This window comes from Hemiscyllium ocellatum, chromosome 44 (genome assembly GCF_020745735.1).
Source record: "Hemiscyllium ocellatum isolate sHemOce1 chromosome 44, sHemOce1.pat.X.cur, whole genome shotgun sequence".
In the NCBI taxonomy this organism is placed as follows: Eukaryota; Metazoa; Chordata; class Chondrichthyes; order Orectolobiformes; family Hemiscylliidae; genus Hemiscyllium; species Hemiscyllium ocellatum.
The window spans coordinates 5,232,986-5,255,938 of record NC_083444.1 but is presented as its reverse complement, the minus strand read 5'-3'; the positions used below and the strand labels follow the sequence as shown (position 1 = coordinate 5,255,938).

Here is a 22,953-nt window from a genome sequence, read left to right as displayed (position 1 = left end):
CTGATATAAAAAGCAAGCTACTGATTTCTTTGCCAGAATAACTCAGTTTGTTGTCCTCTGTACAACAGATGGAATAGGCTCCTCTTATTCCTGATAAATAAATGTCCTGTTCTTGCACCTGCTACCAGATTACACCTAATTCCCTCTGCACCACTATTTCTGCTAACCACCTTTTAACTCCTACACCGCCATATTCTGTAACTCCACCCTTAACCTATTTTTTTTTCTTTTGTCACCCCTATCTCATCCTTCAGGAGTACGGGAAAGGCTGCAATTGAAATAGGCTCTTACCACATCCTAAAGTGAATTTGAAAACCCAGTCACTGTTTAGAACATGGGGCCTGTTCTGTGTTGTATTTTTCTTAGGCTCACGATGTTGTGCTGAGGCTTAATCCTAATGTAAAATAGAGTAACTTAACCTACGCACCCCTCAACTCATTGCTATCCATGTACATGTCCTGCAGTTGCTTAAAGTCCCCAATGAATTTGCTTCCACCGCCTCAGCTGGCAATGCGTTCCATGCATTCACAACTCTCAGTTAGGCAAGATGTCAGGAATGGTAAATGATCTGTTTTGGATGTGACTGATTGAAGGAGGGGTGTTAGCCACCACCCATGGATTTCAGTTCATGAGAGGGAGACACTGAGCAGACAGACTGCCTTGGTTAAACATATTGTTCCAGAAGGTAAAAACAAGGACTGCAGATGCTGGAAATCAGAGTCTAGATTAGAGTGGTGCTGGAAAAGCACAGCAGGTCTGGCAGCATCTGAGGAGCAGGAAAATCGACGTTTCGGGCAAAAGCCCTTCATCTATTCCTGATGAAGAGCTTTTGCCCAAAATGTTGATTTTCCTGTTCCTCGGATGCTGCCTGACCTGCTGTGCTTTTCCAGACCAATCTAATCCATATTGTTCCAGAAGACAGCATCTCCGACAGCACAGCATTCCCTTGGTTGTGTAGTGGGAGTGTCAGTCTTGGTTCTGCCTGGTGGGACTAACTCCAGGTGCTGCCGTTCTGTATTGGTGGTGGAGAGTGTGAACGTTTAAGACGTATGGGGTGCCAATCATGTGGGGTTGCATTGGCATGGATGATGTTGAGCGGAATGGCATGTTGGAGAGTATACATTTCTGACCCATGCCTTATAAATGGTGGACACCTTAGTCTCAGTTCCCTTAAAATGATGCAGCTGGGTCAGGCTTCAATCTCGCAAGGTTAGCAATAGCTTCAGAAAGTGTACATTCAATGGCTGTCTACTTCTCATCCTCTGATCTTGTCTGTGCCCAGGTATGCTGTAAGGGAAATACATGACGGGCAGTGAACGCTGCCAAGATATTAAGTGGCTGTCAATGCTGTTGTGAATTCCTGTTATAAATACCTATCGTGATTTATTATTCTAAGAATCCCAAACTGGTATTCTACCATTTATGATTTTGACCTTGCCCTGTATTCTAACTTACACTGAGGCTGCTTCAAACTTTGGTGTCTCCTCTTATCTAGAAGTCATTCTTGCATCTTTCAAAACCCTCTGTGGCCTTGTATCAGCTCCTTGTCTCTGTACATTCCTCCAGGCCCATACCCCTCCGAGATCTTTGCATTCCTCTAAATCTGACCTCTTCGGGCACCCCTCAATTCCTACCATCATTGGTGCTGTACTTTCAGCTGATTGGCACTCTGAGCTCTGGAATTCTGTCTGTAAATCTCTCTGCTTTCCCCTACTCTACTCCTGGAAGGAGAAAGTGAGGACTGCAGATGCTGGAGATCAGAGCTGAAAATGTGTTGCTGGAAAAGCGCAGCAGGTCAGGCAGCATCCAAAGAGCAGGAGAATCGACATTTCGGGCAAGAGCCCTTCTTCAGGATTCCTGAAGAAGGGCTCATGCCCGAAATGTCGATTCTCCTGCTCTTCGGATGCTGCCTGACCTGCTGCGCTTTTCCAGCAACATATTTTCAGCCCTACTCTACTCCCCTGGGATGTTTTAAATCTACCTTCTTTTCCCCCATTTGTCGCACAGCAGTTTGAGGGGTGACCTTTAAGAGGTTTATGAAAATCATGAGAGGCATAGGTAACATGAATAGCCAAGATATTTTCCCTTGGATGGGTGAGTTCAAAACCGGGGGCATTTTCTTAAGACGAGAGAGGGAAGATTTTAAAAGGACAATGAGGGGCAACTTTTCTGCACTGAGAGTGGGTCAGTGTGTGGAGTGAATTACCACAGGAAGTAGTGGATGTGGGTTAGTTGCAACACTCGAAAGACATTTGGATAATCACATGAATAGGAAAGGTCATAGAGTCTCACAGAACAGCACAGAAACAGACCCTTTGGTACATACCGTGCGTGCCCACCATAATCTCCAAACTAAACTAGTCCCACCTGCCTGCTCCTGGCCCATATCCCTCCAAACCTTTCCTATTCATGTCCTTATCCAAATGTCTTTTAAACATTGTAATTCTTCCTGCATCCATCACTTCCTCTAGAAGTTCAGTCCTCACGTGAATCATTCTCTGTGTAAAAATGTTGCCCCCCCGTGTCTTTTTTAAATCTCTCTTGTCTCCCCTTAAAAATGTGCCCCGGTTTTGAAATTCCCCATCCTAGGGAAATGACAACTCTCACTGACTCCATCTACAACCCCCACTACTCTATAAACTTCAATCAGGTTGCCTCTTGTCCTACACGCTCTCCATTTTCCAAACTTTATTCTACTTCTCTGGATCTTTTGCCCTGTGGGCGGCACGGTGGCTCAGTGGTTAGCACTGCTGCCTCACAGCGCCAGAGACCCGGGTTCAATTCCTGCCTCAGGCGACTGTGTGGAGTTTGCACATTCTCCCCGTGTCTGCGTGGGTTTCCTCCCACAGCTGAAAATGCGTTGCTGGTTAAAGCGCAGCAGGTCAGGCAGCATCCAAGGAACAGCAAAAGCCCTTCATCGGTTCGTTTCCTCCCACAGTCCAAAGATGTGCGGGTCAGGTGAATTGGCCATGCTAAAAATTGCCCATAGTGTTAGGTAAAGGGGTAAATGTATGGGTGGGTTGCGAGTCGGTGTGGACTTGTTGGGCCGAAGGGCCTGTTTCCACACTGTAAGTAATCTAATCTAAAAAAAACTAGGGTGATGAGTTTTAGCAGGAGGGTTCATGTGTGGGGGAATACCCCATGGCCTCTCTTCATCCTTAATTTCACTTTTAGCTTCAGTCCAAGGTATTAGTAGTGTGGCTCCGTTCCACACAGAGTCATTGTGGACTCCCTAAGAGTCAGTAAAGTCACAAAAAGATGCAGCGAGCTACACACCCACAGGCAAAAACACAGAGCTGCAACCAGATAGATGCATGCAAAGGCACTCTCTCACACACACACACACACACACACACACTCACTCACACATACACACAGTCTGTCTAAATAGGAGAGGTTTGGAGGGATATGGACCAGGAGCAGGCAGGTGGGACTAGATTAGTTTGGGATTATGAACCAGTTGGACTGAGGGGTGTGTTTCCATGACTTCCTCTGTCAAACCTTTCAGTGGTGTCCCCATCTCCTCCATGTGCATCAGTTAGTATTCCTGCATTGGGACGTTACAGCAGATTTCTGCCTAAAATTTAATTCTGTTGATCTTATTTGCCTTAATAATGATCTACGCGGGGCTACTTTTCTGCTGGATTTATTCTGGCCAAAGTCTTTGACTGACAGATCAGTGCATCAGATGCTAGTTATTGCTGGAGGTGGGGAGAGAGAGAGAAAGTGACAGCTCCCCGACTCTCCAGTGAACTGGGAGGAGTTAAAACAGCGAGAAAAAGTTGGAAAGGAACTTAAGCAGTCAGTCTGATTTCATAAGTTTAAGAGGAAGGGAATCCAGGAGTGAGTTGGCTGCACTGGGTTGGGCCAGTCTGCAGTTTTTAGGAGGAGAGAGAGCAGACACTGATAACCAGAATTGGAATCCACGTCCCTTTTTGGTGAGTTTCACACTTCGGGAATAGGAAAGGGAGCAGAAAAAAATTCTCAAGAGATTGGAAACCCGGAAGTTACAAAAAAGGAAACTTCACTTTAAACCAAGAATGCGTTTGTGTGAGTATCTTAAAATAGCGCGATTAGTGAGACTTCCTGTGATTGCTGTAGGGGTTGGCTACGATTTCAGTTTTCATGAAAAGTCAAGCATTTTAAAACCCCCTTCACGTTTCAGTTGCAATAGGGGCCAACCCCGGGAGGGTAATTTTTATACATGTATTTTTCTGTGTTAAGGCAAGCTTCTTCCCCCTTTCCCTCCCCCAGATTCCTTCAATTCTCAAGAGGCTGGGATTATCCTCCAGTCCCAGTGTGACTTGCCTATTGAAATTCCTCACGCGTACCCCATCTCTCTCTGCCTTGGCTCCCAAATTGGGCACTTTGCACACCCATCATCCTGTGGGACCTGCCCTCTTTAACAGCCAGTCACTCACTACTGGTTGTAAACCACGCGGGCGCACACACACCCTGTGCCATTGCACAGGGAGTGCCGCACTGTCAGAGGTGCCACCCCTCAGGTAAAACCAATCCTGCCTTCTCCAGACACCCCGTGGAGTCATACAGCACGGAAACAGATCCTTTGATTCTTCTCGTCCATGCTGACCAGATATCCTAAATTAATCTAGTCCCATTTGCCAGCATTTGGCCCATATCTCTCTGAACCCTTCCTATTCATATACCCATCCAGATGCCTTTTAAATGTCATTGTACCAGCATCCACAACTTCCTCTGGCAGCTCATTCCATACACGTACTACTCTGTGTGAAAATGTTGCCCCTGAAGTCCCTTTTAAACTTTCCTCTCTCACCTTAAACCGATGCCCCTCTAGTTTTGGACTCCCCTACCCTGGGGAAAAGACCTTGACTATCCATCCTATCCATGGCCCTCATGATTTTGTAAACCTCTATAAGGTCACCCCTCAGCCTCCGACGCTCCAGGGAAAACAGCCTCATCCTATTCAGTCTCTCCCTATAGCTCAAACCCTCTAAGTCTGGCAACGTCCTTGTTAATCTTTTCTGAACCCTTTCAAGTTTGGCAATATCATTCCGACAGCAGGGAGACCAGAATTGAGCGCGGTATTCCAAAAGGCCTAACCAATGTCCCCTACAGTCGCAACATGACCTCCTAACTCCTACACTTGATACACTGACCAATAAAGGCAAGTGTACCATGAAGGGTGAAAGGGAGGTTGGTAGCACTGGGTGTGCTCCCCAGTTTCTATCCCAGTTTATCCCTCGAATCTACTGTCATCGAAATCTGATCACGTTAATTATTCACTGCTGTCTGCTGGAACTTGCTGTGTGCGAATTGGTCACTGCATCTTCCGTGTCCCAGCAGATGGGACCCACTAATGGCTAACTGCTTTGAGGGTTAGAACATAGAAAAATACAGCGCAGTACAGGCCCTTCGGCCCTCGATGTTGCGCCAACCCAAGCCCACCTAACCTACACTAGCCCACTATCCTCCAAATGCCTATCCAATGCCCGTTTAAATGCCCATAAAGAGGGAGAGTCCACCACTGCTACTGGCAGGGCATTCCATGAACTCACGACTCGCTGAGTAAAGAATCTACCCCTAACATCTGTCCTATACCTACCACCCCTTAATTTAAAGCTATGCCCCCTCGTAATAGCTGACTCCATATGTGGAAAAAGGTTCTCATGGTCAACCCTATCTAAACCCCTAATCATCTTGTACACCTCTATCAAGTCACCCCTAAACCTTCTTTTCTCCAATGAAAACAGCCCCAAGTGCCTCAGCCTTTCCTCATACGATCTTCCTACCATACCAGGCAACATCCTGGTAAACCTCCTCTGCACCCGTTCCAGTGCCTCCACATCCTTCCTATAGTATGGCGACCAAAACAGCACACAATACTCCAGATTCGGCCGCACCAGAGTCTTATACACCTGCAACATGACCTCAGGACTCTGGAACTCAATTCCTCTACCAATAAAAGCCAGTACGCCATATGCCTTCTTCACAACACTATTTACCTGGGTGGCAACTCTCAGAGATCTGTTCATGGACACCAAAATCCTACTCGTCCACACTACCAAGTATCGACCATTAGCCCAGTACCCCATCTTCTTGTTACTCTTACCAAAGTGTATCACTTCACACTTACCTACATTGAACTCCATTTGCCACCTTTCTGCCCAGCTCTGCAGCTTATCTATATCCCGCTGTAACCTGCCACATCCTTCCTCACTGTCAACAACTCCACCGACTTTCGTATCATCCGCAAACTTGCTCATCCAGCCTTCAAGCCCCTCCTCCAGGTCATTTATAAAAATGACAAACAGCAATGGTCCCAAAACAGATCCTTGTGGAACACTGGGTTGCGAGAGAGGTGCTATACAAATGCCATTTAGGTTCAGCAGATTGAAAATCTTGGGGAATGTCCCAACTCCGCCTCGGTTGCGATGTGATATTGTTTTCTGTTTTTCAAACATTGGAGGCCATTATCTCTCTGTCACTGCTCAATCTTCTGTAATCAAAGGACTACAGTAAGTCATGTTTCTGTGCTCTGCCTGTGTACTTTAACCTTTGAAAAGCCAGTTCAAATGTTTTTCACCTGAGAGCAGCTGGGATTGGATTGTGCTCGTGCTGTTTTTTTGTTTTTGCTTGTGATCGAACACATCCCTTAAACCCATGATGTTCTAACCAAGTGATCTCTTTAACCTCCTCCAGTCCAGCAACCCTCCAAGATACGTAGCCTCCCCACAAGTTCCTCCCACTCCCTCCCCCTCCCTCACTCTCCCTCTCTCTCCCTCACACTCGCACTCTTTCACTCTCTCACCATGTCTGAAAACTGACCTCTTTATCAGGAGGAGTAGGCCATTTAGCCCATTGGATCTCCTCAGCCATTCAGTGAGATCATGGCTGACGTGATAATCCTCCAGTTTCCTATTCGCTGTCCCAGACATTTTCTTACAGAACTCCAAAGTGTTTCCTGTTGTTCACAAGATGCCGAAGTGAAAGCAGAAGCCATTCGGCCCATTCAGTACACCCCAACATTCCAAATAGCATCCCACCTGGACCCTCCTTCCCTATCCCCATAACCCAACATTTCCTGTGGTCTACCCACTCTAACCTGCACCTGGAGGAGACTGGAGGAAACCCACACAGTCCTGGGAAGAGTGTAGGCGAAAGTGAGGCCTGCAGATGCTGGAGATCAGACTCAAGATTGGATTGGTGCTGGAAAAGCACAGCAGGCCAGGCAGCATCCGAGGAGCAGGAATCAGGATGATTCCTGATGAAGGGCTCCTGCCCGAAACATCGATTTTCCTGCTCCTCGGATGCTGCCTGGCCTGCTGTGCTTTTCCAGCACCACTCCAATCTTGACACGGAGACGGTCGCCCGAGGCTGGAATCAAGCCCGCGTCCCTGGCGCCGTGAGGCAGCAGTGCTAACCAGTGAGCCACCGTGCCACCATTTCAGAGGGCAGTTAAGAACCAACCCCATTGCCGTGGGTCCGGAGTCATGTGTAGGCCAGAGCGGGTAAGGATGGCAGATTTTGTTCCCTAACGCAATTTGGTGACCCCCAGATGGACTTTCACGACGCCCGGTTTCTCATCACTGAGGTGAGATTTCTGTTCCAGACTTAGCATGTGCCTCGCCATGTCTGTAACCGCTCACCAATCCCGTTCACCTGCACTTGGTACATATGTCCTGTCATTTTTAAGTGCTGACCCATTTGATTGGCCAAATGAAAGTTTGATGAGTTGTTGATGTGGGATTTAAACAAATGTCCCCCAAAGATGAATGTCTCAGCTGTAATTCCAGTGACATTGCCACTGACCAACTGGATGTCCTTTATTTTCTTTTAATGGTGCAGAGCTATGGTATGGATTCGGGAGGTGAACTCTTCAGTTCCCTGACGGCGAGGCCAGATTCCGGAAGGTTCCGGCTCTCCGGGCAGAAGCCCCCGGTGGGATTGGGATCCAGCTCCTCCGACGACGAGGGCTTTCAGGACTGCGAGCTGAGAACGCCCGAGGGTCAGGCGCAGGATGGGCCAGTGGGCCTGGCCGTGGGGGAGGGTAGCAGTGCCAGTCCGACAGGCAGCCTGTCTGGCTGGGGGCTCCGAGCGGCGCCGGCTGGGCCCCCACCCCCTGCTGAGGGCACCTCTCCGTCGGAGGCAGCAGCGAGCGAGCTGCCCATCATGAACTGGGAGACCCTGGAGAGTCACATCGCCGGCCTCCAGCTACAGGAGGACGAGAGGCAGCAGGCCCGAGAGCGGAACCGCAAAACAGGCACCGCTGCCGGAGAAGGGTCGGTGAGTGTGCCAACCGCCCACCGGCACGGGTAGTGGGGTGGCCAGTTGTTGCCCTGGCGCCTGGGAGCCAACATGTTGCTGCAATAAGACAGATTTCCAAACTCCCGGAGCCCTGGGAAAGTGCAGGGAATGGCTGGGAAAGCCAGTCATAGAGATGTACAGCACGGAAACAGACCCTTCGGTCCAACCCGTCCATGCCAACCAGATATCCCAACCCAATCTAGTCCCACCTGCCAGCACCCGGCCCATATCCCTCCAAACCCTTCCTATTCATATACCCATCCACCTCTTAAATGTTGTAATTGTACCAGCCTCCATCACTTCCTCTGGCAGCTCATTCCATACACGTACCACCCTCTGCGTGAAAATGTTGCCCCTTAGGTCTCTTTTATATCTTTCCCCTCTCACCCTAAACCTGTACCCTCTAGTTCTGGACTCCCTGACCCTAGGGAAAAGACTATTTACCCTATCCATACCCCTCATGATTTTATAAACCTCTATAAGGTCACCCCTCCAACGCTCCAGGGAAAACAGCCCCAGCCTGTTCAACCTATCCCTACACCGCAGTGAATGGGCTGAATGGCCTGTTTCTGTGCTGTGAAAAGTTCGATCTCTCTTCATGACCCCCATCAACAACACCTTGTCATTTGGAAACCTCCATCCCTTCTCCTCAGAAGGGTCGCTCAATCCAAAACGTTAACTCTGATTTCTCTCCACATGTGCTGCCAGACCCGCTGAGCTTTTCCAGCAATTTCTGTTTTCGTAACCTCCATCCCTTTGTCATTATAATCTCTCCCCTTCTACTGTCCTTCGGCTTTTGGAATACTGCATTCAGTGCGTGTGAGGAGCGAGGCTGCCCTTAGGGATTTGGGAGGGGTTGTGGTTACTGAGGGTGAGGAAGTCTATTGTCAGGCTGTCTCGGGGAATGGATTCCCCAGTCTGGAAGTAGCTTGAGCCATCTCCCTGTTTACTGCCTTGAGTCTTAGTTAGTCTGTTTGGTGAAGGCTGAGGCACTCTGGGTAGTTTGCGTTGCGGCCTAGGAGACATGGTTCCTTATGTGGGTGGACAGGGTAGCGGATTTTCTCCCACAACAGAATTGCACACAGTATTCCGAGAGTGGCCTAACCGATGTCATTGGTTTGCATTCCCAGTCCGACGGCATTCCCTTTTGTATTCCAGCCGCGGAGCAGAAGGAGAATGGAGAGATTCAGCTCCTGGGAAAGAGCAAGCAACAGCAATTGGCAGATGACGAACTTTCACTGCACCACGAGGTAGGGGCAGAACATGTGAGCTGGTCAATATTCTCTCTTAACCAAGACTGGCCCAAATGCAAGTCGATAGACTCCCGGCAACCGAACGGAAACAGTCCTCAGAGCACTGTGCATCATGGTATGGGGCAGTGCTGCTCAGTGTGTAGTTCACTGTCTCTACCTCACAATCTCTCCATCTTTCTCACTCTCTCTCTCTCTTTCTCTCTCTTTCTTCTCCGATAGTGCAGCACTCCCTCAGCACTGACCCTCCAACAGTGCAGCACTCCCTCAACACTGATCCTCCGACAGTGCGGCACTCCCTCAGCACTGACCCTCTGACAGTGAGGCGCTCCCTCAGCGCTGACCCTCCGACAGTGCAGCACTCTCTCAACGCTGACCCCGACAGTGCGGCACTCCCTCAGCACTGACCCTCCGACAGTGCGGCACTCCCTCAGCACTGACCCTCCTACAGTGCGGCACTGTCTCAGTGCTGACCCTCCGACAGCGCAGCACTCCCTCAACACTGACCATCCAACAGTGTAGCACTCCCTCAGCACTGACCCTCCAACAGTGAGGTGTTCCCTCAGCACTGATCCTCCGACAGTGCGGCACTCCCTCAGCACTGACCCTCCGACAGTGCGACGCTCTCTCAGCGCTGACCCTCTGACAGTGCAGCACTCCCTCAGCACTGACTCTCCTACAGTGCGCCACTGTCTCAGCGCTGACCCTCCAACAGTGAGGCGTTCCCTCAGCGCTGACCCTCCAACAGTGAGGCGCTCCCTCAGCACTGACCCTCCAACAGTGCGGCACTCTCTCAGCGCTGATCCTCCGACAGTGCGGCACTCCCTCAGCACTGACCCTCCGACAGTGCAGCACTCCCTCAGCACTGACTCTCCTACAGTGCGCCACTGTCTCAGCGCTGACCCTCCAACAGTGAGGCGTTCCCTCAGCGCTGACCCTCCAACAGTGAGGCGTTCCCTCAGCGCTGACCCTCCGACAGTGAGGCGCTCCCTCAGCACTGACCCTCCGACAGTGCGGCACTCTCTCAGCGCTGATCCTCCGACAGTGCGGCACTCCCTCAGCACTGACCCTCCGGCAGTGCGGCACTCTCTCAGCGCTGACCCTCCGACAGTGCAGCACTCTCTCAATGCTGACCCTCCGACAGTGCGGCACTCCCTCAGCGCTGACCCTCCAACAGTGCGGCACTCTCTCAGCGCTGACCCTCTGACAGTGCAGCACTCCCTCAGCGCTGACCCTCCGACAGTGAGGCGCTCCCTCAGCACTGACCCTCCGACAGTGCGGCACTCTCTCAGCGCTGATCCTCCGACAGTGCGGCACTCCCTCAGCACTGACCCTCCGACAGTGCGGCGCTCTCTCAGCGCTGACCCTCCGACAGTGCAGCACTCCCTCAGCACTGACTCTCCTACAGTGCGCCACTGTCTCAGCGCTGACCCTCCAACAGTGAGGCATTCCCTCAGCGCTGACCCTCCAACAGTGAGGCGTTCCTTCAGCACTGACCCTCCGACAGTGCGGCACTCTCTCAGCGCTGATCCTCCGACAGTGCGGCACTCCCTCAGCACTGACCCTCTGACAGTGCGGCGCTTTCTCAGCGCTGACCCTCCGACAGTGCAGCACTCCCTCAGCACTGACTCTCCTACAGTGCGCCACTGTCTCAGCGCTGACCCTCCAACAGTGAGGCGTTCCCTCAGCGCTGACCCTCCAACAGTGAGGCGTTCCCTCAGCGCTGACCCTCCGACAGTGAGGCGCTCCCTCAGCACTGACCCTCCGACAGTGCGGCACTCTCTCAGCGCTGATCCTCCGACAGTGCGGCACTCCCTCAGCACTGACCCTCCGGCAGTGCGGCACTCTCTCAGCGCTGACCCTCCGACAGTGCAGCACTCTCTCAACGCTGACCCTCCGACAGTGCGGCACTCCCTCAGCGCTGACCCTCCGACAGTGCGGCACTCCCTCAGCACTGACCCTCCAACAGTGCGGCACTCCCTCAGCACTGACCCTCCGACAGTGCGGCGCTCTCTCAGCACTGACCCTCCGACAGTGCGGCACTCCCTCAGCACTGACCCTCCGACAGTGCGGCGCTCTCTCAGCACTGACCCTCCGACAGTGCGGCACTCCCTCAGCACTGACCCTCCGACAGTGCGGCGCTCTCTCAGCACTGACTCTCCGACAGTGTGGCGCTCTCTCAGCGCTGACCCTCTGACAGTGCAGCACTCCCTCAGCACTGACTCTCCTACAGTGCGGCACTGTCTCAGCACTGACCCTCCGACAGTGAGGCGTTCCCTCAGCGCTGACCCTCCGACAGTGCGGCACTCCCTCAGCACTGACCCTCCGACAGTGCGGCGCTCTCTCAGCGCTGACCCTCCGACAGTGCAGCACTCCCTCAGCACTGACTCTCCTACAGTGCGCCACTGTCTCAGCGCTGACCCTCCAACAGTGAGGCGTTCCCTCAGCGCTGACCCTCCAACAGTGAGGTGTTCCCTCAGCACTGACCCTCCGACAGTGAGGCGCTCCCTCAGCACTGACCCTCCAACAGTGCGGCACTCCCTCAGCACTGACCCTCCGACAGTGCGGCACTCTCTCAGCGCTGATCCTCCGACAGTGCGGCACTCCCTCAGCACTGACCCTCTGACAGTGCGGCGCTCTCTCAGCGCTGACCCTCCGACAGTGCAGCACTCCCTCAGCACTGACTCTCCTACAGTGCGCCACTGTCTCAGCGCTGACCCTCCAACAGTGAGGCGTTCCCTCAGCGCTGACCCTCCAACAGTGAGGCGCTCCCTCAGCACTGACCCTCCGACAGTGCGGCACTCTCTCAGCGCTGATCCTCCGACAGTGCGGCACTCCCTCAGCACTGACCCTCCGGCAGTGCGGCACTCTCTCAGCGCTGACCCTCCGACAGTGCAGCACTCTTTCAACGCTGACCCTCCGACAGTGCGGCACTCCCTCAGCGCTGACCCTCCGACAGTGCGGCACTCCCTCAGCACTGACCCTCCGACAGTGCGGCACTCCCTCAGCACTGACCCTCCGACAGTGCGGCGCTCTCTCAGCACTGACCCTCCGACAGTGCGGCACTCCCTCAGCACTGACCCTCCGACAGTGCGGCGCTCTCTCAGCACTGACCCTCCGACAGTGCGGCACTCCCTCAGCACTGACTCTCCGACAGTGTGGCGCTCTCTCAGCGCTGACCCTCTGACAGTGCGGCACTCCCTCAGCGCTGACCCTCTGACAGTGCGGCACTCCCTCAGCACTGACTCTCCGACAGTGCGGCGCTCCTTCAGCGCTGACCCTCCGACAGTGACCCTCTGACAGTGCGGCACTCCCTCAGCGCTGACCCTCCAACAGTGCGGCACTCTCTCAGCGCTGACCCTCTGACAGTGCAGCACTCCCTCAGCGCTGACCCTCCGACAGTGAGGCGCTCCCTCAGCACTGACCCTCCGACAGTGCGGCACTCTCTCAGCGCTGATCCTCCGACAGTGCGGCACTCCCTCAGCACTGACCCTCCGACAGTGCGGCGCTCTCTCAGCGCTGACCCTCCGACAGTGCAGCACTCCCTCAGCACTGACTCTCCTACAGTGCGCCACTGTCTCAGCGCTGACCCTCCAACAGTGAGGCATTCCCTCAGCGCTGACCCTCCAACAGTGAGGCGTTCCTTCAGCACTGACCCTCCGACAGTGCGGCACTCTCTCAGCGCTGATCCTCCGACAGTGCGGCACTCCCTCAGCACTGACCCTCTGACAGTGCGGCGCTTTCTCAGCGCTGACCCTCCGACAGTGCAGCACTCCCTCAGCACTGACTCTCCTACAGTGCGCCACTGTCTCAGCGCTGACCCTCCAACAGTGAGGCGTTCCCTCAGCGCTGACCCTCCAACAGTGAGGCGTTCCCTCAGCGCTGACCCTCCGACAGTGAGGCGCTCCCTCAGCACTGACCCTCCGACAGTGCGGCACTCTCTCAGCGCTGATCCTCCGACAGTGCGGCACTCCCTCAGCACTGACCCTCCGGCAGTGCGGCACTCTCTCAGCGCTGACCCTCCGACAGTGCAGCACTCTCTCAACGCTGACCCTCCGACAGTGCGGCACTCCCTCAGCGCTGACCCTCCGACAGTGCGGCACTCCCTCAGCACTGACCCTCCAACAGTGCGGCACTCCCTCAGCACTGACCCTCCGACAGTGCGGCGCTCTCTCAGCACTGACCCTCCGACAGTGCGGCACTCCCTCAGCACTGACCCTCCGACAGTGCGGCGCTCTCTCAGCACTGACCCTCCGACAGTGCGGCACTCCCTCAGCACTGACCCTCCGACAGTGCGGCGCTCTCTCAGCACTGACTCTCCGACAGTGTGGCGCTCTCTCAGCGCTGACCCTCTGACAGTGCAGCACTCCCTCAGCACTGACTCTCCTACAGTGCGGCACTGTCTCAGCACTGACCCTCCGACAGTGAGGCGTTCCCTCAGCGCTGACCCTCCGACAGTGCGGCACTCCCTCAGCACTGACCCTCCGACAGTGCGGCGCTCTCTCAGCGCTGACCCTCCGACAGTGCAGCACTCCCTCAGCACTGACTCTCCTACAGTGCGCCACTGTCTCAGCGCTGACCCTCCAACAGTGAGGCGTTCCCTCAGCGCTGACCCTCCAACAGTGAGGTGTTCCCTCAGCACTGACCCTCCGACAGTGAGGCGCTCCCTCAGCACTGACCCTCCAACAGTGCGGCACTCCCTCAGCACTGACCCTCCGACAGTGCGGCACTCTCTCAGCGCTGATCCTCCGACAGTGCGGCACTCCCTCAGCACTGACCCTCTGACAGTGCGGCGCTCTCTCAGCGCTGACCCTCCGACAGTGCAGCACTCCCTCAGCACTGACTCTCCTACAGTGCGCCACTGTCTCAGCGCTGACCCTCCAACAGTGAGGCGTTCCCTCAGCGCTGACCCTCCAACAGTGAGGCGCTCCCTCAGCACTGACCCTCCGACAGTGCGGCACTCTCTCAGCGCTGATCCTCCGACAGTGCGGCACTCCCTCAGCACTGACCCTCCGGCAGTGCGGCACTCTCTCAGCGCTGACCCTCCGACAGTGCAGCACTCTTTCAACGCTGACCCTCCGACAGTGCGGCACTCCCTCAGCGCTGACCCTCCGACAGTGCGGCACTCCCTCAGCACTGACCCTCCGACAGTGCGGCACTCCCTCAGCACTGACCCTCCGACAGTGCGGCGCTCTCTCAGCACTGACCCTCCGACAGTGCGGCACTCCCTCAGCACTGACCCTCCGACAGTGCGGCGCTCTCTCAGCACTGACCCTCCGACAGTGCGGCACTCCCTCAGCACTGACTCTCCGACAGTGTGGCGCTCTCTCAGCGCTGACCCTCTGACAGTGCGGCACTCCCTCAGCGCTGACCCTCTGACAGTGCGGCACTCCCTCAGCACTGACTCTCCGACAGTGCGGCGCTCCTTCAGCGCTGACCCTCCGACAGTGACCCTCTGACAGTGCGGCACTCTCTCAGCGCTGACCCTCTGACAGTGACCCTCTGACAGTGCGGCACCCCCTCAGCACTGACTCTCCGACAGTGCGGCACTCCCTTAGCGCTGACCCTCCGACAGTGCGGTGCCCCCTCAGCACTTTTCCTCCAACAGTCCAGCACTCCCTCAGCACTGACCCTCCAACAGTGCCCACTCCCTCAGCACTGACCCTCCCACAGTGCGGCGCTCCCTCAGCACTGACCCTCCGACAGTGCCCACTCCCTCAGCGCTGCCCCTCCAACAGCACCCACTCCCTTGGCACTGACCTTCGACCTGAGGTGGGTGTGCCAATTCTGCCTCGCTGTTGGGTACAGCCCCCTGTTCAGATCCTACTGCCTCATGGTGTCTCAGTGAATCCTTGTTCGTTGTTTCTCTCTCTCCCACAGGTTCCACAGTCGGATGAACCTGCAGCTCTGTTTCATCAATGACAGCAGCAGTGAGAGTGAGGCTGAGGAGGCAGTCGGGGGAGTTTCCAGCACACCGTCCCCTCAGGTACTGAGAGCGTTCATTTGCTACTGTCCATGGGAGACAGGCCCTATTTGTCAGTGCAGCAAGGTCAAACGTACTGGTTCAGTGCTGTTTCTCTGACATCTCATTGTGATGTTTGGCCCTGTAGACTGGGAACCTTGTAACAATGAGGGTTTAGTTTAAGAGGTGTGGGGGTAAGCAGCACAGAAAGGCAAATTCAGCCCATCATCCCTTTGGAAAACACCATCTTTTCAAAGCCTGCAGTGCACACACAGTTTGGGATTGTAGTAAACAGTGAGGAGGGTCCGAAAGGCAGGCTGCGGAGTTTCCATCTGTGACAGTGCGACTGTAATGTTTGTGTTCGCAGCCAACTACAGGTGAATCCTCCCCCATTGAGGGGAGTCTGGAATCCCGCAGGAAGGAGCTGGAGAGTGAGGCCAAAAGAAGTCTCGCCTTGTTACAGCAGAGACTCGACCAGGAGAAGCAGCTGCTGCGGGCAGCCGCCGAGCGGGTGAGTTCGGCCGACTGTTGTTCAAGAGCAAGTTTGTTCAGCATTCCAAACTCGCACAGGCACAAGCTTCCAGGATGGGTGTGGCTCCGCACTGTCAGAGGGTCAGCGCTGAGGGAGCGGGCACTGTCGGAGGGTCAGCGCTGAGGGAGCGGGCACTGTCGGAGGGTCAGCGCTGAGGGAGCGGGCACTGTCGGAGGGTCAGCGCTGAGGGAGTGGGCACTGTCAGAGGGTCAGCGCTGAGGGAGTGGGCACTGTCAGATAGTCAGTGCTGAGGGGGCGGGCACTGTCGGAGGGTCAGCGCTGAGGGAGCGGGCACTGTCGGAGGGTCAGCGCTGAGGGAGTGGGCACTGTCAGATAGTCAGTGCTGAGGGGGCGGGCACTGTCGGAGGGTCAGCGCTGAGGGAGCGGGCACTGTCGGAGGGTCAGCGCTGAGGGAGTGGGCACTGTCAGAGGGTCAGCGCTGAGGGAGTGGGCACTGTCAGAGGGTCAGCGCTGAGGGGGCGGGCACTGTCGGAGGGTCAGTGCTGAGGGAGCGGGCACTGTCGGAGGATCAGTGCTGAGGGAGTGGGCACTGTCGGAGGGTCAGCGCTGAGGGAGTGCAGCACTGTCGGAGGGTCAGCGCTGAGGGAGTGCAGATAGTTAGTGCTGAGGGGGCGGGCACTGTCGGAGGGTCAGTGCTGAGGGAGTGGGCACTGTCGGATAGTCAGTGCTGAGGGGGTGGGCACTTCGGATAGTCAGTGCTGAGGGAGCGGGCACTGTCGGAGGGTCAGTGCTAAGGGAGCGGGTACTGTCAGAGGGTCAGCGCTGAGGGAGTGCAGCACTGTTGGAGGGTGAGCGCTGAGGGAGTGGGTAGTGTCAGAGGGTCAGCGCTGAGGGATTGGCACTGTCAGATGGTCAGCGCTGAGGGCGTGGGCACTGTCGGAGGGTCAGTGCTGAGGGAGCGGGCACTGTCAGACGGTCAGCGCTGAGGGCGTGGGCACTGTCGGAGGGTCAGCGCTGAGGGAATGCAGCACTGTTGGGCAAACCATCTTTAAATGCGATGAAGATCAGACAATCTGTGCTATCTTGGCTGCGTGTAAGATATCCAGTAATTTGATGAAAAACATAGAGGTTCTCTGATCCCCTGGGCCCATTACCTTCCTTCAACGAGTTAAGAATCGCACAACACCAGGTTATAGTCCAACAGGTTTATTTGGAAGCACTAACTTTCAGAGCGCTGCACTTCATCGGGTAGTTGTCTGTCTGTCATTGACAACCACCTGATGAAGGAGCAGCGCTCTGAAAGCTAGTGCTTCCAAATAAACCTGTTGGACTATAACCTGATGTTGTGTGATTCTTAACTTTGTCCACCTCAGTCCAACACCAGCTCCTCCAACTCGTTCTTTCATTGAAAGTGAGCTGCTCCGCGGAGGCTGTGTACAGAGTCATTGCTGGTTTTAACAGTAAAAACGTGATTCCGCCTCTGAAGGTCCCTGATTGGCTTGATACTTGCTGAGGTTGGAAAAGATGCTATGGAAATCTTCTTTGGTTTCCTGTACTCTGTGAGTTCCATAACAGAAGTGGTCGTTCTCTCCCTCAGCTGAAAGATGCCGAGGGCAGGGGCAAATCTATGGAGCGAAGTGACCTGCAAACAATGAAGCTGCCGCAAATCTGGGATCTGCAATCGCACCTCTACTCGCAAATTCACGGTAAGTCTGTGAATCTCCACGGGTGGGAATAAGGAGACAGTGTAGAGAGAACTTTACTCTTACCCAACCCCGTGCTGTCCCTGTCCTGGGAATGTTTGATGGGGGACAGTGTAGAGAGAGCTTTATGCTGTACCTAACCCCATGCTGTCTCTGTCCTGGGAGTGTTTGATGGGGGGAGGGACAGTGTGAGGGAGCTTTACTCTGTATCTAACTCTGTGCTGTCCCTGTCTTGGGCATGTTTAATGGGGGACAGTGTAGAGGGAGCTTTACTCTGTATCTAACCCCGTGCTGTCCCTGTCCTGGGAGTGTTTGATGGGGGACAGTATACAGGGAGATTTACTCTGTATCTAACTCCGTGCTGTCCCTGTCCTGGGAGTGTTTGATGGGGGACAGTGTAGAGAGAGCTTTACTCTGTACCTAACTCTGTGCTTCCCTGTCCCTGGGGAATGTTGGATGGGGGTCAGTGTAGAGAGAGCTTTACCTAACCCTGTGCTGTCCCTGTTCTGGGAGTGTTTGATGGGGGACAGTGGAAAGGGAGCTTTACTCTGTATCTATCCCTGTGCTGTCCCTGTCCTGGAAGTGTGTGATAGGGTGACAATATGGAGGGAGCTTTACTCTTTTTCTAACCCCGTGCTGTCCCTGTCCTGGGAGTGTGTGATAGGGTGACAGTGTAGAGGGAGCTTTACTCTGTATCTAACCCCGTGCTGTCCCTGTCCTGGAAGTGTGTGATAGGGTGACAGTGTAGAGGGAGCTTTACTCTTTTTCTAACCCCGTGCTGTCCCTGTCCTGGGAGTGTGTGATAGGGTGACAGTGTAGAGGGAGCTTTACTCTGTATCTAACCCCAGTGTTGCAAATGTGAGATACCAGAATGGAGCTTGTTCACTGTCAGCAGTCCAAATGATTTGTTTTACTGCTCCCTCACGATTATGCCCTCGAATTCACTAAGCATTTATCGTTGAAACCTCAAAGTTGTGATTTCCATTCTGCCCCTTGGTGCGTTGTCTGAAACCCCAGAGTTAGCTTTTTGTGTGTGACTCTAATGCCCATTTCTGCTGTCTGTAAATGTTCAGGCAGTCTCCCCAACGTCCAGCAGAAAGTTACTGCCGTTAAATTCGACAACGACTAATTTCAGGCCTCACTTGATTCTCCATCCCTTTCCCCAGTGACATTCAGGGATTAAACCAGTCTGTTCACCAACCTCCAACTTCAAGCAACTTCTGCCCTCAGTTTGACAGCTTTGTGAAGGTTTGATCATTTCTACCTTTGTAGCATCACTGACCCAAGGCCCCACACTCTTCCAACTCCACCTCCCTGAAAGCCTCTTCATCCAGGCCTTTGACTCATGTCTGCTCTCCAGGTCCTACCCTCCTAGTCTGCGATCATCCAAAACTCTGTGTGTGTGTCCAAACTCTCCCTATCAAACATCCTGACCAGAGAATTCTCACCCTTGTTCTCAAATCTCTCCAGTGCCTCACTGACTGTTTCTTCCCCGCTCAGTAATCTCCTCCTGGCCCTCAAGCCTCCCAGATATCTCTGCCCTTCCGATTCCAGCCTCTTGACCATCCCCCCGATTCCCACCGCTCTGCCACTGGGGGCTGTGCCTTCAGCTGCCTGGAATTCCCTCCCTAAACCCCTCTGTCACCCCACTCCTTACGTAAGACCAACCCCTTTGGTCACTTGTTCGTAATATCTCCTTGGAGGAGAAACTGAGGTCTGCAGATGCTGGAGATCAGGGCTGGAAATGTGTTGCTGGAAAAGCACAGCAGGTCAGGCAGCATCCAAGGAACAGGAAATTCGACGTTTCGGGCATAAGCCCTTCTTCAGGAATCCTGAAGAAGGGCTTATGCCCGAAACGTCGAATTTCCTGTTCCTTGGATGCTGCCTGACCTGCTGCGCTTTTCCAGCAACACGTAATATCTCCTTATGTATCGTGGTGTCCTTCCTAGCCCTCCTCCAGAGCACGTGGAGTCATTTTGTTACATTAAAGCCTTATTTTGCTTCCTTTTGTGGAATGTGAGTGATGTTCAGGTCTTCCAGAGTTTATTGTCCTTGGGAAGGTGGTGGTGAGCTGTGTGTAAAATAGGAGCAGGAGTCGGCCATTTGGCCCTTCGAGCCTGATCTGACACTCAAAATGGCTGACCATCCAACTCAGTCGCCTATTCCCACTATCTGCCCTTGCCTGATGGAAACAGAAAACAGAGGGAGCAGGCTGAGTCACGGGGGCAGAGTCCTTGTGTGTATTGATGGCTGAGATAGATTCTCGATCAGTCGGGGAATCGAGGGTTACAGCTGTCAGATCAACCAGGAGCCTATTGAACGGTAGAGCAGTCTCAAGGGGCTGAATGGCCCACTCCTGTCCCTATTCCTTCTGATCTTGTGAGAAGAGGCAGCTTTTCTGAACAGCTGCACTGTGTGTGTGTGTGTGGTGTGCTGTTCAGAAAGGGAATTCCAGACTTCTGACCCAGTGACAGTGAGTCACATAGGAGTTGTTACCTGCGGTTTTAGACCTGTTCTGGTCTGCCTTGTATTGTCAGCATTTACCTTGAAGGTGACTTTGCTTTCTGTCTCCTGAGAGATTCGTAAGAGTTGAGGAATACTTAGTCAGTGGTGCCAACAAGACTGGGTCGGCTTTTCTGATCCCAGATCTGAAGGTCGTGAATTCAAGCCTGAACTTGGGGAGCTGAGTACTTCGCTGTAACCATTGCTTCATGAAAGATATTGCCTCTTGGATTGGGGCATTACCCTCACTTGTAGTTGAGGGGCAGAGAAATGTTATTTAAGAAGCCCGTGCTATTTGTTAGAACATGCTTCTGGGTGCAGTTCTGGCTTCTGTAATATCAAAAGACATAAAAGATAAAGTCACATTGACCTACCATACCATGGGGCTAGAGACAATCATGGTGGGTTTAACCTCAGGGTCCACTCTGTTATGGAGCAGGTCAGACCCCATCAAAATACTTTAAGATTAGATTCCCTACAGTGTGGAATCAGGCCCTTCGGCCCAACCAGTCCACACCGACCCTCCGAAGAGTAACCCACCCTGACCCATTTCCCTCTGACTAATGCACCTAACACTATGGGAGTTTAGCATGGCCAATCCACCCTAACCTGCACATCTTTGGACTGTGGGAGGAAACTGGAGCACCCAGAGGAAACCCACACGAACACGGGGAGAATGTGCAAACTCCACACAAACAGTCGCCCGAGGCTGCAATTGAACCCGGGTCCCTGGCGCTGTGAGACAGCAGTGCTAACCACTGAGCCACCGTGCCGCCCATTAAGAAGGTAGCCTAGACCTTAACATTTTCCTATTTTAAAGATAGATGTGAAGTACTGTGTTGCAGATGGGATGCACCTCGTCAAACTACACAACTTTAAGCAAAACACAATTTTTTAAAACGCTACAGTTAAAATACAAACTGAAAGAAAGAGGAATTTAGAATACTTCAACTATTGGAAAACTTAACTAAGTAACAGATATAGTACCTATTACTAATCAACTGTTACAATATAGGAACATCCCATAAACACACCCCTTGGTAAATTCAGACACAGATTCTCACATGCAGTTATCCAATCCAGGAGGAAATAGACATCAAGAGAAAATCCAGGAGCTAGGAGAGTACATTGCGGAAAAAAGCAAGACTCAGACATCTGGATCAGTGAGAGCCGGCCACACTCATTCAAACTGTCTTAGAAAAGAACCCCAGGTCTCTGAAGTTGGTTACTCCAGTTGTTCAAGCGCCTCTGCCTTACAACGTTTCTTCAAAACAAAAACCAGACAAAATAATCTCTTAATGTCAGAAATCATAGGGTAGAGAAGGGGGGATCTTCACGGTAAACTCAGTCACTTGGGAGTTTTTTGATTAGATTAGACTTACAGTGTGGAAACAGGCCCTTCGGCCCAACAAGTCCACACCGACCCGCCGAAGCGAAACCCACCCATACCCCTACATTTACCCCTTACCTAACACTACGGGCAATTTTAGCTTGGCCAATTCACCTGACCCGCACATCTTTGTGACTGTGGGAGGAAACCGGAGCACCCGGAGGAAACCCACGCAGACACGGGGAGAACGTGCAAACTCCACACAGTCAGTCGCCTGAGTCGGGAATTGAACCCGGGTCTACAGGCGCTGTGAGGCAGCAGTGCTAACCACTGTGCCACCGTGCCACCCATAAAAACCCATGCAGTTGACGTCACCCTGCATCACAAACCAGCCTTCCAGCCAACTGAGCGAAGAAGGTGCAATAAAAAACCCAACGGAATTGAGAGCGGATACATCTCTGCATGGGTTGATGCAGGTTGGGGCATTTACTTTCTCTCTGGACACAGAAAGCCAACCTGCAATTGGCCTTTGAAATTCAGCAAGGGTTTGATAATGTTGAGTCCTTAGTCGGGTGGCGGGAGAGGGAAGGGAGACTGTATCAGGCTGTGCAAAGGAAACAAAGGAGCTAGGACCTACAGACGTTCTGTTAGCGACACCTCTCATTTGAGAGGAAGTGAGCGGATTTGAAGGGGAAGTGGTTTGCTGAGAGAGCAAGTTCAGTTCAGGCAAACGAGGGCAGTGCGAGGGAAAGTGAAACTCCCAGGGTGTGGCTGCAGTTAATAATAATGAGACATTTAAGAGGAAATTGCAGTGATGATTAAGGAGACGTGGGAGAGCTGGGGAAGGGAAAAGGGCTTACGTCGAGTAGAAATGTAAGGGAGATGATGGCCTAGTGGTATTTTCACTAATCCAGACAGCACATAAACATTCTGGGGAGCCAGGTTCAAATCCCACCACACCAGAATTTAAAGTCAGTAATATAAAATCTGAAATTAATGATGACTATGAGTCTTTTGTCAATTATTGGGGGGGGCAATACCCACATGGTTCACTAGTCATCCTCACCTAAGGACAAGGCAGAGAACTATAGACCAGTGAGCCTGATGTCGGTGGTGGGCAAGTTGTTGGAGGGAATCCTGAGGGACAGGATGTACTGTATTTGGAAAGGCAAGGATTGATTAGGGATAGTCAACATGGCTTTGTGTGTGGGAAATCATGTCTCACAAATTTGATTGAGTTTTTTGAGGAAGTAACAAAGAGGACTAATGAGGGCAGAGCAGTTGATGTGATCTATGTGGACTTCAGTAAGGCGTGTGTCAAGGTTCTCCATGGGAGACTGGTTGGCAAGGTTAGATCTCATGGAATAGGGAGAACTAGCCATTTGGATACAGAACTGCCTCAAAGGTAGAAGACAGAGGATGGTGGT

The 22,953-nt window shown here is 53.2% G+C and overlaps 1 protein-coding gene across 1 annotated transcript in view; it reads left to right on the top strand.

The window, feature by feature from the left end:
• Window positions 1-3,772: 3,772 nt before the first annotated feature.
• The window catches only part of LOC132835245 (schwannomin-interacting protein 1-like), a 28,093-nt gene continuing 8,912 nt past the window's right edge, over window positions 3,773-22,953 (top strand). The window contains exons 1-6 of the mRNA XM_060854627.1: window positions 3,773-3,938; window positions 7,828-8,265; window positions 9,445-9,536; window positions 15,417-15,522; window positions 15,866-16,009; window positions 17,589-17,697. Of these exons, the coding sequence (XP_060710610.1) occupies window positions 7,837-8,265; window positions 9,445-9,536; window positions 15,417-15,522; window positions 15,866-16,009; window positions 17,589-17,697 (880 nt within the window). The 5' untranslated portion in view covers window positions 3,773-3,938; window positions 7,828-7,836. The remainder of the gene's footprint in view (window positions 3,939-7,827; window positions 8,266-9,444; window positions 9,537-15,416; window positions 15,523-15,865; window positions 16,010-17,588; window positions 17,698-22,953) is intronic.